At 39.7% G+C, this 15,673-nt stretch overlaps 1 protein-coding gene across 2 annotated transcripts in view; it reads left to right on the top strand.

Moving 5' to 3' along the window:
* Positions 1 to 15,673, top strand: part of pcsk5b (proprotein convertase subtilisin/kexin type 5b) — a 252,675-nt gene extending 237,002 nt beyond the window's left edge. The window contains exons 25-27 of one of the 2 annotated variants that reach the window (XM_073909583.1): positions 2,928 to 3,028; positions 3,243 to 3,429; positions 14,507 to 15,673. In XM_073909583.1, coding sequence (XP_073765684.1) covers positions 2,928 to 3,028; positions 3,243 to 3,429; positions 14,507 to 14,916 — 698 coding nt within the window. In that variant the 3' untranslated portion in view covers positions 14,917 to 15,673. Of the gene's footprint in view, positions 1 to 703; positions 849 to 2,927; positions 3,029 to 3,242; positions 3,430 to 14,506 lie in introns of those variants that run through there. The other variant, XM_073909584.1, reaches the window with a different exon arrangement.

Here is a 15,673-nt window from a genome sequence, read left to right as displayed (position 1 = left end):
AAGTTTGTTTCTCTTGTTCACTTCAGCTCAAACAGGTGTGTCTGTGATCATCCAACAGAAGTTCTACTTGTATGCAAACCTAGATCTGGTTAGCCAATGGTAGATTGGTCTCTTTTTATTCCATCTTCCACTCCCAAACAAAGTGAGACACATCTCCAGACATTTCTACACATAAGAATAGACACGTAAGACACACATATTTATAGTAAATGTTATTATATCTATGCCTGGATCCACAACAGTGGCTTCCTGTGGATTAAAAGTGGCTAATGCATGCAAATGTAAGTCTGCTAAGCTGTGATGACCCCAGTATTCCAGTTTCCCTAACTGCTCCCTAACTGGTTCAAAGCATATAAAAGTGAGTGCTAGCTTCTGGAGGACGGGGTGGCTACTTGGTCGTCTTCGCGTCCAGACCGACACTTTATTTTGGCAAACCTTATGGTTTTGTTTGCCATTATTTATATGTGTAGTTAAAGTTAGTTATTTTTGTATTATCCTCTACACATTTGTTTGTTTCTTGATTTGTTGTTCTATTAGTTTAGTATAATAAATAAGTTGCATATATAATCTTTTGTTGCCTGAGCTCTTTTATGTTGCGACTCGAACGAGGGGGTCGTAACATAAGCCAAGTGTGTCCCTGAAGGCTTGCGCAGTCTTGGGCTGGGGGTTGGGGACCAAAGCATTTCATCTCTGTTGTTTGCAGATGATGTTGTTCTGTTGGCCCCATTGGAAATGGACCTTTAGCATGCAATTGGCGATTTGTTGCAAAGTGTGACGTGGCTGGGATGAGAATCAGCACCTCAGGGGCCATGGTGCTTTACCAGAAACAGGTGGCTTGCCGTCTCCAGGTAGGAGGAAAGTCCTTACTCTAAGTGGAGGAGTTCAAGTTTCTTGGGGTTTTGTTCATGAGTAAGGGGAGGATGAAATGTGCGATTGACAGGCAGATTGGTGCAGTGGCAGCAGTAATGCATTTGATGTACCGGTCCATTGTGCTCGATTTATCAGTAAATCTACCTTCCTTTTCTCACCTATGGTCATGAGCTTTGGGTCACGATCGAAAGGACAAGATCTCGGACTCAAGTGGCTGAAAATAGTTTCCTTTGCAGGGTGGCAGGGCAAACCCTTATAATTAGGATGAGGAGTTCTTTTAACCAGGAGGAGCTTGGAGTAGAGCTGTTGGGGTAGCTCGATCATCTGTTTCAGATGCCTAAAAAAATGGAAGCCTACCTAGGGACGTGTTCCAGGTATCCTACTGGGAGGAGGCCCTAGGGAAGACCCATGAAACGCTGGAGGGACTATGTCTCTAGGCTTGCCTGAGGCCCCGTTTACACGAACACATTTTAGTTTAAAAACACATGAGTTTTGTTACAGTCTTGCCATCCATCCACACTATGCCGGAGTTTTTGAGTGCCGTAAATGGAGCATTTTAAATTGCTGAAGAGGCCATTTTTGTTTTAAAATGCTGCTGCTCAGTGTCAGTATGGATGGGGGAAAACATAAACATCTGAAAACAGGCGGGGCTGCAGACATTCACCTCTTTGATTGGGGCTTTTCCTCAATATTAAGAAGCCTACACAAAGTTCAGTCCTGCATCCTCTCCTTGTAAGTTCAGACTTCGCAAGTTTGATATGGAAAACAAATTCCTGAGAACACGTTGGGTAAATCTTTAAAGGAAAAAGTGTACTTAATAACCTCATTTACATTACCCTGGCTACACTGTTTCACTTTTCTTAGCAAGAAATTGAAAACATGAAATGAAGAACTGCCTATATTTATTTTGATATTAGCAACTTAACATAAACCAAAAATGTTGAGGCGTCGTGAAGCTGCATATTTATATGACCGTCATCTTCACTGTATGCACAACACAATGGAGCCTATAACATAACAGCTTTCTTTCATTTTTATAAAAAATACAAAACATGCCTTCTCTTTTGCTGAATATCAGTTTTAATCAATAATGGCCATTATTAAAGTATAACGTACAATAAGTTTAAAGAAATAAAGGCAAGTAATGAGTCAATTGTGCAGAATCAATGTACACGGTTACACACATTAATATATTAACTTATCTTTGCACTCAACCAAAACCTTACCTGAGAACAAGTAATAGATTCAAAAGACCAAAGTTGGGGAACACGTCATTAGATATAGACAACAAGATGAATCAACAAGACAATAAGATGAATCACAGCTAACAACGATACTAAGATTAGATTCGGCAGTAGAGCCTTGATGAACAGTACAACATAAACAGCTATCATCTGGGAAGATGACTGCCTGGAGCTCAGACGCTCACATATGTTGCATCACATGCCAGAGTGTGTGTGTGGTCACGTGATGTGCGTTTTCAACAGTGTACTGTGGATGGAGAGTTGTTCAGAAACGCTAGGTGAAGCGCCAGCGTGAAAGCGGATTGTTTTCATTCTAAAACATAGTTTTTAATCTAAAACATATTAGTGTAAACGGGGTCTGAGAAAACCGCAGGATTTCCCCCAGAGGAGTTGGGTCCTAAGAGGAAGAAAAAAGGAATAAAATTGAATGACCCTTCATTCGTGTCTACAGTCCCTAAAGGTCTTTTAAGTGTTGTGAAAAGGAATGGCAACATTATAAAGTGTTAAATGCTTCAACTACACCAACTTTTTTAAATGCGTTGCAAAAAAAAAATAATAATAATAACCTGCAATGAAATACAAAGTACATTTAGAAGCCACTTTTTTTATTTTATTTGTGTTTTCCTTACTGTCCTAACCTTTTCTGATTCGGGTTTTTAATTTAATTTTAATTGTATTAGCTCATAATCATATTATAGTTAATATGAACATTTAATTTATATTTTGTTTATGCTTTGTTATAATGAGAGGATTCATACATTTGCAACTCAACATAATGTAATTGTTAACCAGTCTCTCTTGTGTGATCATCAGGCTCTGGTGCAATTTTCTGCACTTCTTGTTATGATGGTTTTATAATGTTTGGAGGAATCTGCTCATCAGTATGTCTAATTGGACAATATCACATCCCTGAGGTAATTTTTTTTTTTTTTTTTTTTTTTTTGTGGAGACATTTGTAACAAATCAGTCATTTACTAATCTGACTATGCTGTGGTGTCTGAATGTGGCACTAAATCTTTGTATATTTATATTTTTTTCCTTTAATGACACAATTTTTGTGCATTAAACTAATTAATTTGTTTGACCTAATGCTACACAAATCTTTAACATTATTTATGTTATAAACAGAGTGAGACATGCTTGACATGTGACACATCCTGCAATGAATGTAAGGGCCCAGGACCATACAATTGCACATGGTGCCCTGCTCTGCACCGGCTCACAAAGGATGGGAGATGTCTTTTTTGCTGTGGAGAAGACATGCACACAAAATCAAGGTTCCTTTCAGAATGCTGTCAGTGCCAGGAATTGAATGGTACAAGCTATAAATTAATTAATTATATATTATTTAAATTACTGATGTTTCCCTTTTGTGTGTATAAATAAATATATAGATAGTTGTAGTCAAAATTATTAGCCCTTCTGTAAGGTATTTCTTTAAAAAAAATTTCAGATCAATATTTCCAGAGTGCTGAGATTTTAATAACGCATTTTAAACATAAAAGTTTTTATAACTTATTTAAATAATTAATACAATTACAACAAGTTTTAGGTTGTCTTTGCTACAATACATACTGTTTTTCTAATTAATTCGCAAGATGCTATTATTTAGCTTAGTAAAGTTTTTAAACTAATTTCGAGAAGAGCACGTGATATAATTGACAGCAGCTGGCCACCTATCTACACTCATTAGTTAGCCAATCAAATCTATCCTAACCCACTATAAGTAGCCTAGCTAGACATTACTCCCTTATCTTCGTTTTCCGAAGAAACAAACGACAGGTCCGCTCTAGCTCCTCCAAACGTTACTCACGGATAAACAGATCCTCCACATCTCCTACTATTCTTCAACTACAATACCACACCACCATTACTACCATTGTCAGCAACTACAAAAAAATGACAACAACAACAGCGACGGCGGCGGAGATCACAACAGCATCAGCGCAGCTACATACAAGGATGAAAGCTCCGCGCTCCCTGAAACACCAGCCCTGTCTTAACAACACCCAGCTCAGCATGAAAGTCAGCTCGAGACCGAGGCTCCAACAAGAGGCCGTAGGCCTATCCACTCCAGCCAGATCACAATTCAATCCCCAGCTCTGCTACGTACCTTCTCCAGCATCATCATGCGTCTCTCATATCCAACAACGACTGTCACTGAACTCCTCCAAACTCCTAGACGCCGGGACCACAATTCAAAGCCGCTGCATTAAACCCAAAAAACTTTGAATCCACGTCTTCACCGCCACCCCCAGGACATAACACGCTCCTGCCACACCCCCTATCCTAAACAGACGATAAACCCGTAATCTCTCCGCCTCCCCAGAGAATCAAGGAAAGGATTAAAAAGCAATATTGGATTTGGACATATTGCAGCAATCATTAATTCTAAACACGAATAAAACCAATCTCCCGGACAATAAAGCAACTCTTGGGAATTCCACCCCATCTCTTCCAGCCTGCAGCTCCCGATTCCAGTGCACACTCCAGTCCTCCTCTTTCAGCGATCCTTACCACCTACGGGCTACGCACCCCGCCCCTCTACCTTGCGTATCATTGCTTTTTCCCCTCGCATTTTTACAAGCTCACAGCTACTGCGGCGATGCATACGCTGTCAGCCAAGTGCTAAGCCTAGTGAAAACAAAAATAACTCGTCGACTTTCGTCAATATGTTTATGCTTTTACTGAATTACGTTTGTAACTGACCCAATTTTCTGAATTTCTCATTCCAGGTTTCGTCTACTAGATCACAGCCGATCTCGGCGCTCCCTTCCCATAACCTCACTAGCCGTCCACCAACGCTGAACCAGAAATCACAGAGCAATACCCTGTTAAGCACATTCATACCAGCCCTACTGAAATGGGCATTAGAACGTTTCTAAAAACGTCTAATAACAGCTCTTTCATCTCCTCATAATTCTGCCTTTTTCAGCATTAACAGCATGATTCTGCCTGATGAATATGCTTAAATTATCACGTTATAAATCAAGCAATCTCTCTAATCTAGACGGCTGCAACGCTCGGTTGCAATCAACATTACACCCGCCACCCGATTTCTGGCAATCGGGGGTCTCAATTATATTTCGTAGTCCGTTTAACATTCGGATGCAGAAGTAGCCCACACATTTATGCTTTAAAACGATCCGCTGGATTTTCGCCAGTAACTACGGCGTTTGCACGTAATTCATCTACAAGTTTCCCGTTTCTCTCTCCCTAATATCCCCCAGCTAAACTAGTGACCGGTTTTCTAATATTTGCATTCTCATCGCGGAAGAACCTCCGGCTTAAGCACTCTATAGAATTCTTAAGCATCAATTTGGAGTGATAGAATTTCAAGCATTAATAAGCTACTTGAATAAATCAACAAATTAGTCCCCTTTTATATTCTGGAAGAAATATCACGCTAAGCATAAACTGCTCTCCATCTTAGAACATCAAACACACATGCGCATTATCCCGCAGGGATGCCTTTTCGTCACTCACCTACTTCATCTCGCAGCATCAATCTCCGGAATAGAAGAGAAATTATCTAAATCCGATCTTGGCCGTAACAAACTCTGCCCGACGGCGCGGTGACGCGACGCGCTTACGACAGAGAGTAGTAGATTAATGCACACCAGACACACGCATTCATACTTTATCAAAATAAACTTATCAATTATACAAATAGCGCTCCGCGGTGCGGCAGAATACGAAGTGTCATGAATTGTGGCTGGGCACTACGGACAGCCGCATTGACTTCCTTAGTAGGCTATTTATTTCCTTCCTGTGAAAGTCAATGGTTACCGGTTTTCAGCTTTCTTCAAAATGTTGTCTTTAGCGTTTAACACGGGAGTCACCAACCTCTATGAAACTAAGAGCTACTTCTTGGGCACCGATTAACGTGGAGGGCTACCAGTTTGATAAACCCTTCTCAAATAACAAGTTGCTTAATTTACTTATAATTATAATTTAAGTTTTTGGTAATAATTAATAATATTCATCCAGGTGAAGTCACTGATCATGTTATGATTCTCTCAAAGTTACCAACAATGATTTAACAAAGTAGGAAATACCCTGTAATTAATATATCAATGTGCAACACTATTTTATTTATCTTTGCAAATATTTACATTTTTAAATGATTACTTCTATATTAGAGAAAGCTTACTTGTAAGTGGCGTTATGGTGAGCTATTTTTAGAACAGGCCTGTGAGCAACACACGAGAGCCTCGTGGGCTACCTGGTGCCCACCAGTACCATGTTTGGTGACTCCTGGTTTAACAGAAAAGAAATTCATAAAGGTTTGTAACCATCAGGTGGCGCTTAAAGCATGCGACCTGCTTATGCTTTCCTTCCTTAAGCGCTGGAATAGAAGCCATTCATTTATTAGCTATCCAATTTCATCCTCAGTATACCCTTTTTACACAGATGCTGCCCCCTCCGCGGGGGTATATTATCAGGGCCGCCGATGCGCTTCTAACGGGCAATATCGTCAATACATTCTGGAAAAAAAAAAATTACTGTTGTACATGTTCCTAGTTGCATAGGAAATCGCTGGCTCTCTTTTTGCTTATTTTCAGAAACTGGTATCAGAAGCAGAGCCGCAGCTGGCTCCATCTCTCCTTTTAAGATGATAATCCCATAACCACAGCATACACAATTTGCGTCAGCATTCATTTATACATTTTAAGTTGTCCCAGAACACCTCATCAGTTTCTCACTGCTCAACACATCCACACATTCCGTTCATTAACATTTTTGGTTTCAAAACACCTTAAAGTCATAGGACTATTCAGGCTTCCCACCAGATTCATAATCCAGTCACTCATTCAGAATTGGAGCCGCCACCACAGCAGCACACAAAGGGCTATCGTAACAACACATACAAACACTAGGAAGGTGGTCTCCCGACGCCTTCAAATCTTATATCTGACTCAGCCAACCTTCTCAGGGAAGCTCAGAGGAACCTCACCAGCAGACGCAGTAATCCCAGCGGCCAAGGGCATGGGCCTAGTCCAGGGAGAGAATACGACCCAACCATACCAGCTTCCCGAGGGCAGAGGAACTACCCAGGGAGAGAATACGACCCAACCATACCAGCTTCCCGAGGGCAGAGGAACTACCCCCCCCCCCCCCCCCCCTCCCGCAGGAACACCCCCAGAGCACCTATACCGCCCGTCACCCTCCAGTAAGAGTCTTCACCTCCCCCTCATCTTTCCCGACTCCTACCGGAGCCAGTTAAATAGCTCACCCAACCCCAACCCTGAGCTGTGACAGGAGTCATGTCACCGACCCTCCCCAGCCCTAGCTTTTATTTATGTTTATTTTTGTTTATTTCTCACACTTATCTTTTATTTTTTAAATGTATTTTTATATATGTATATATATATGCACCCACGCATATAAATATATATTTATATATATTGCTGTCACCCTCAAGCTGTAACTCCCGCGGAGTTAATCCCGAGCACCGGACCCCCGCAGGGGTCATCGCCCAACTGCCATTTCACCCTCCAGCTGGGGCTTCACCGACCATTCCTTTTCCCGACTCCAGCTGGAGATGGCACATACAGCTCTCTCTCCCGCAGGAGAGCCAAGAGCTTCGACTCTCACAAGAGTCAGTAAAAACGCCCCCCCAAGGCCCTAGATTACCCCATTATATATTTATATATCTATATGTTTCATATAAATATATAATTATATATAGTGCTGCCACCTCCCAGCTCTATCTCCGCAAGGAGTGTTCCTCGAGCAAATTACTCCTTCGGAGTCCCCGCCCCCCCTGCCCCCCTTCACCCCCCTCTCCAGCCGGAGTCCTTCCTTCCCCTTCCCTTATAATGACTCCAGCAGGGTTCCCGCCCACCCCATGGCTATGACCCCCGCAGGGGTCTCCCCGAGTCTCTACTCCAGCAGGAGTATTCATAGCCCAAGCCAACTCTGCTCGGGTTCCCGCAGGAACCTGTTTCACCCTTTGCTCCAAAGAAGCCCCTTTACCTTTTCTTTTTCAAATAACTATATCCAGCAGCCGGATATAGCATTTCAAGCCTTTTGGGGAGTTTCTTCGAATACACGGCTGCTGTCCCGAGCTTCATGCATTTGGGGAGCTCTCGAGAACCACCTGATCTCGTACTCCCCTCACATGCTCTATGGACCTGGCGGGAGCCCTGGGCTCAACTATCTCCGAGCTCAGGGTTCTCTCCCGGGACAGCATGCCAAACCTGCTTACAGCTGTCAAGCAATATCTAAGTGTGAACTCTTGAAGTGAAGTTTTTAAACTAATTTCGAGAGGAGCACGTGATATAATTGACAGCAGCTGGCCACCTAACTACACTCATTAGTTAGCCAATCAGATCTATCCTAACCCACTATAAGTAGCCTAGCTAGACATTACTCCCTTATCTTCGTTTTCCGAAGAAACCCCCCATCCACCCCTTTCTCCTCCTTTTCTCCTTTACAAAAAAGGGGAGCTCTCGAGAACCTCCTGATCTCGTACTCCCCTCACATGCTCTATGGACCTGGCGGGAGCCCTGGGCTCAACTATCTCCGAGCTCAGGGTTCTCTCCCGGGACAGCATGCCAAACCTGCTTACAGCTGTCAAGCAATATCTAAGTGTGAACTCTTGAAGTGAAGTTTTTAAACTAATTTCGAGAGGAGCACGTGATATAATTGACAGCAGCTGGCCACCTAACTACACTCATTAGTTAGCCAATCAGATCTATCCTAACCCACTATAAGTAGCCTAGCTAGACATTACTCCCTTATCTTCGTTTTCCGAAGAAAACCCCCTATCCACCCCTTTCTCCTCCTTTTCTCCTTTACAAAAAAGGGGAGCTCTCGAGAACCTCCTGATCTCGTACTCCCCTCACATGCTCTATGGACCTGGCGGGAGCCCTGGGCTCAACTATCTCCGAGCTCAGGGTTCTCTCCCGGGACAGCATGCCAAACCTGCTTACAGCTGTCAAGCAATATCTAAGTGTGAACTCTTGAAGTTCAGTTTTAGTTTAAAGGCTTAACTAGACTAATTAGGTTGACTAGACCATTAACGGGTTGGACAATGAAACTGAAATGTGTGGTTTTAGACCACAATAATTGTTTTATTTTACGGCCAATACACAGAATCAATTAATCTTGGGAAGGGCAGATACAAGTCATGGGATTTAAGCCATTCTTTTTGCAGAATAGTGGCCAGGTAACGATCGGATGCTGGTGAAAAAAAAATATTTTCTGACTCGCTCCTCCAAAAATCTCTAAAAGTGGTTAAAAAAAATTTGGATCTTGTGACTGTGCAGGCCATGGAAGATGTCCAACGTCACCTTCTAGCTTGTCTCCCGTCTTGCACCCTTAAACCTATGCAGATGATCCAGAACACTGCAGCCACACTTGTCTTCAATGAGCTCAAGAAAGCCCATGTGACACCTTTCATAATCTCTCTGCATGGGTTCCCATTTGAGGCTAATATCAAGTTTAAATCATTGATGCTTGCTTACAGAACAGCCACTGGCACTGTGACACTATTATCTCCACCTGTTCCTAAATTTCTATATCCCCTTTAGCAAATTCAGTTGGAAAGTGAGTGCTAACTTGTGGTACCATCGCATAGAAGCTGTAAATTCATTCATTTATTTTCATGTCAGCTTAGTCCTTTTATTAATCCAGGGTCGCCACAGCGTAATGAACCGCCAACTTATCCAGCAAGTTTTTACGCAGCAGATGCCCTTCCATCCGCAACCCATCTCTGGGAATCATCCACACACATATTCACACACACACACTCATACACTACGGACAATTTAGCCTACCCAATTCACCTGTACCGCATGTCTTTGGACTGTGGGGGAAACCGGAGCACCCGGAGGAAACCCACGCGACGGCAGGGAGAACATGCAAACTCCACACAGAAACGCCAACTGAGCCAGGGTTCGAACCAGCGACCCAGCAACTTCCTTGCTGTGAGGCGACAGCACTACCTTCTGCGCCACTGCCTCGCCCAGGAGGTTGTAAATCACTTTCCACCTTTTTCATTCTGTGTTCTATATTGATGGAATGGTATTCCTATTCATACATCACAGTTTTAACCCAAAACTGACTAGCCTGTAAGATGAAAAAGAGCCGAAGTCAGACATTCAATTAAAGTTAGTTTACTGTAGACAGTTTTGCAGTTTCATCAGCAGTTTATAGACTGCTCTGCCTACAATCTCAAATCAACAACAATTATACTCGAACATGCATCACTGCATCATATGTATATGTGTTTTAACCTGATTGTTCTGAACAATATCTCACATTACTTGGGCGTCAAGCATACAAATGTCAGACTTAACAGGAGGATGTTTCTGTGGTCAGGATAATCAGAAGTGAAATTCAGCTTGTATTCATATCTCCAACGATGAAGAGCATTATATACTTCATATTTGCATTAGAAATGTTCTTACAAGAAAGAAAGAAAAAAATACAGAATAAAATGTTTGAACCATTGGGTGCACATGGTCAGTGGTGTGCCCATCTAGCACACAAGTATTGCACCTAGGGAATGCCATGATATTGCTACCCAAACTATCACTGATCCACCCCATGCTTCAAGCTGGGCATGAAACAGTCTGGTTGCACATTGTCCAAAGCCCTATATTTTTGCTGCTGGCACAATTGAAACCAACATTTGGCACTGGCTCGAACGGTTTGAATAAAGTAGCCCATCCTAAATATTGACCCTGTGGAGCTCCCGAGAAAAGGTTTTGGTGGAAACAGGAGAGTTGAAGTGCATATTTATTCCTACAGTGAGTTGGGCAGCTGTGATTTTATGTTTTTTGGATACAATCTGGGTTAGCACCCAGACACCCTTTTCAGGCAGCTTCCAACCAAGGTATATATGTCCAATCAATCACTATGAATACTATTGTTATACAAAGTGCTTTTACATTTTAACTTAAACACTGAAGCTTTTTTATATATATATATATATATATATATATATATATATATATATATATATATATATATTAGGGATGTAACGGTATCAGAATTTCACGGTACGGTAATACCTCGGTATGAATGTCACGGTACGGTATTTATTGAATCATTTACAGGAAAAAACAAAACTTATGAAAATACTCCAAAAAAGTGCCAAAAGTGTCAATGACATACAAATTAGCCATCTATCTGTAAGCTTTGAAACAGGAACTTCAATTTTAATAACAAAAAATTATTAAACCATGTAAAAACAATAAAGTTTCAATTTAGTATTGGTGAAAACTCATCACATTCAACATTTAATCACACTCAGCCCATCTACCCAGATGAGAGCTCTGCTAGTCGGACTTCTCATCAAGCATCTCCCGCTGGATCTAATCTCACTATATTTATTAAACGGGATATTTCATTTATCTTGTTGTCTTTATCTAACGACATATTCCCTGACTTTGGTCATTGGAATCTATTACTTGTTCTCAGGTAACGTGTTTTGGCTGAGCGCAAAGATAAGTTAATGATTAATGTAACCACGTACATTCTGTATATTGACTGATCGCTTGCCTTTATTTCCTATAATGTATAAACTTATTGTATGTTATACTTTTAAAATGGCCATTATCGATTATTAAAATTGATACTAAGCAAAAGAGAGGCTGTGTTTCGTATTTTCACTGAAATTGAAAGGAGGCAGTTGTTATCGGCTCCGTTTTGTTATAAATATCCACACAGTGAAGATGACGCTCATCTTATGCAGCACGACGCCTCAACATGTCTGCTGTCTAAGTTGTTAATATTAAAATGAAAATAGGCAGTTCCTTAAATCATGTTTACATTTTATTGTTGATAAAGTGAAACAACGAAGCCAGGGTGATGTGAATGAAGTTATAAAGTACACTGTTCCCTTTGAAGATTTACCCGTGTCCTCGGTATAGTCTGCTTTTCCATATCAAACTGAGAAGAAGAGACTGCAGCCTTGATCAAACTTGCGAAGTCTGAACTTACAAGGAGAGGATGCAGGACTGAACTGTGCGTGTTAGGCTACTTAATATTCAGGAAAAGCCCCAATCAGAGAGGCGAACGTCTGCAGCCCCGCCTCCGTTTTCAGATGTCTCCGTTTTCCATCATCCACACTGAGACATTATCCACACATTTCGAAACGCTCTGTTTTCGGCGCTCGAGAACTCCGGCGTAGTGTGGACGGTTGGCGTAACCGTAGCAAAACTTATGCGTTTTCAAACTAAAACGCATTAGTGTAAACGGGGCCTTAGAGTTTTCCAGCTCTTTTCATCCCCGCTTCTAGCAGCACACTCCATTTCCGCATTACTGGATCTGTAGCGACAACAGACCGCAAGGGATGATGGTCAAGCATGGGCTGATGGGTATTGTAGTTTTCGCTACCTCCCGTTCGCTTCATTCGCCTAAGCAAATTTTCTCAGAAGACCTATAGTTTTACCGAGTCATGCGACTTCGGTAATATCGAAAAAAATTAATATTGCGGTATGACGGTATTTACAATACCGTTACATCCCTAATATATATATATATATATATATATATATATATATATATATATATATACACACACACACACACACATATATATATATATATATATATATATATATATATATATATATATATATATATATATATATATGCATATATATATGCATATATATATATTTATATATATATATATATATATATATACATGTGTATATATACATACATGTATGTATGTATGTATGTATTTATGTATTTAACATAAATTCATACATACATTCATACAATTCAGTTTAACACCACCATTTTCTCTCAGAAAACATTTTTCTAAAGGTGCTGTTTACTTGAAATTTCCACCAGATACGAAATACATATATGAAAAGAAAACATATCTAATTAGTTTACAAATTAAGTTTTATGTAATAAAATGAAATGACACAGGAAAAAAATATTGAACACATAAAGCAGGGGTGTCAAACTCAAGTCTTAGAGGGCCGCAGCCCTGCACAGTTTAGTTCCAACCCTGCTCCAACACACTTACCTTTAGGTTTCAAACAAGCCTAAAGGACTCAATTAGTTTGATCAGGTGTGTTTAATTAGGGTTGGAACTTAACTGTGTTATAAATATAGAAATAATATATATTGATTAAATATTAAATATATTATTTACACAATGCTTTCAGCGTATTATACCAGCTTGTCACCCAGTGATAAGCACAGGGATTCTGCAAAATTAATGTTAAAGTGAGCAGCGTTTGTCTGACAGGTCCATTTGCGATAGCACCCTCTTAATAAATATTGGATAAGACGAAATTACCTAGCATCCAGCCCGAAATATACAATCTCACTGAAGTGCCAAGTGATTTTACAAGACAGAAGTTAAAGGCCAATAAGACTTGCTAACAATGTTGTTCTGTGTGGTCATGTGCAAGAAATAATGTTCCATGATTACCAGATTCAACACTATGTAGTGCTAAAAACCGAGGTTCTGCCAGGCCAAAGACAATGAAAAAAGACAGAGCTCTACAAGGCTTGTATTAATCATCATCAACAAGCAAAACTACTGCATTCTGACAGCGAACTACACCTGTACTGCAGACTATGTAAACCTATAGATAGAGGTAAAGTTGGTTTTATATTCGCACATTCTGACTTTCCCCGTAATAATATAATTTCAAAAAAGTATTATTTGCAAACTCTAAATAGCGATATCATATTAGCAGACACTAACTAATAAAGTACAACAATGTTCACAGTCAAATAAACAGTGTTAATGTTGTTTTCAAGTCACTTTTGCAGATTATTTCAGACCAAATATTCAAAGTGCCATTGTAAACTATATAGAGTGTCACAAGTTGTCACTGAATGAAAGTGTGAATATAAAACCAACTTTATCTTAATAACTTAACATTATATTTCACGTTTCATTTTAAGGAATCAGTGTCTGCAGTTTAATTAACCTTATGTAACTGTTCTTGCTGAAATCATTGCTGCAATCAAAAACAAGTAATGAGTATGATTCAGCATAACGTGAACTTTCCTGATATAACATGAGAACTGCAGAGTCTAGCATTTCTAATTAGGTCGTCACTTCATTCAGCTGCCTTTTAGCCAAAGACGTCTGCAGTTGACATTGAAGCAGTGTGGTGTATCGTAAAAGTTAAGTTTTCTATTTTTGGTATCCTACCGCACAGCCGGTCTTTTTTTTTTGCAACCGGGGGCCCATGTTACGGCATGTGTGACGTAAGTTGGTAATTGGTCTATATTATAGTATTTATTTATATTTTTCACAACGCTTAGTTAAATAAGGAATTCTTGATTTACAAATTACATTATGTACATTAATCATCTTGAGCTTTAAATGCAAACTGGGTCATTGTTTCAAAAATGTATTAAATGCTTTTCCTTAATGTAACATTTAACCTTTCTTTTCTCAGATGAATGTGTTGTTGTGCTGAACTACAACCTTCTCAACCATGATCCAGCAACTTTTGCTAATCCTGGAACTGTTGTTTTTATAGTAATATTTGTGTTAATAAGCTTGTGGCTGGCCATTTTTCTCTTACTGCATTTCTGGCAAAGGATCACTTCAAAGCCTATTACCAAATCAAATGGCTATGCCAAAATCAATGATAGCCCTTTCACCTCTGCAACCCTCAAAGACATCACGCAAATGGAGTACTGTGATAAAGCTCAAGGCCAAAATGAAGAAGATGATGAGGAAGATGAAGATATTGTTTACATGGGGAGGGATGGGGTAGTGTATCAGAAGTTTAAATACAGACTGATGGAGGGGGAAGAGGAGGAAGTGGAGCTGGAGTATGATGAGATGTATGTTCTCACATAAAATATAAAGAAAGGAAATTGAAAGTAAAACTATAATTCAATTAAAAAGACTACAGAATAATGTTTGAATTCAATTATCAGAGGTGGGTAGAGCATCCAAAAATTAAGCACTTGGGTAAAATAGCAAGTACTTGAGGAAATATTTACAAAAGTAAATGTAACAATATTAAAAGTCATACAAGTAAGAATTAAAAAGTATCTGATGAAAAAATAGCTTGTTATTAATTACTTTTATCTGATATGTAAGACGTAAACCCTAAATTACAAACTACTTGGTTTAGCTTTCACTCATCTCTTTTATGCATGATGGTCACATTAAAATTCCATAATCTTTTATTGGCAATAAAATATAAAAAACAGAAAACTAAACAAAACATTTTTTGGTTAACTGTCATCAACATCATGGCAATTTGTAACTTTTTTAGTGGAATTCGTTTGAATTCATCTAATCTCAATCATAAAATTTTGTACGACTTGCTAAGCCCCCTATGATAGTTGGGTTTAGGGACGGGGTTGGGTGTGACGCCTCCTTTTTAAAATCATACAGTACATTTTTGTACAAATGAATTTGCATGAGTTAATACGAATTAGTCACCAAAATGACAAAACATGAAGAGTTACATTTTCTTTTGAGAGCAGTCTGTCATTACACATTTGCTTTTTTGACAACACAAACTTGTAAACATCTGGATTTAAACAAGAGAGAACAAAAAAGTATGAATTTGTCTGTGAAAATAAATAAACTGACGCAACTCCAA

Source organism: Danio rerio, chromosome 8 (genome assembly GCF_049306965.1).
Source record: "Danio rerio strain Tuebingen ecotype United States chromosome 8, GRCz12tu, whole genome shotgun sequence".
Lineage (NCBI taxonomy): Eukaryota > Metazoa > Chordata > Actinopteri > Cypriniformes > Danionidae > Danio > Danio rerio.
Note: the sequence above shows the minus strand (reverse complement) of the source record. Positions and strands in the feature narration are given on the sequence as shown.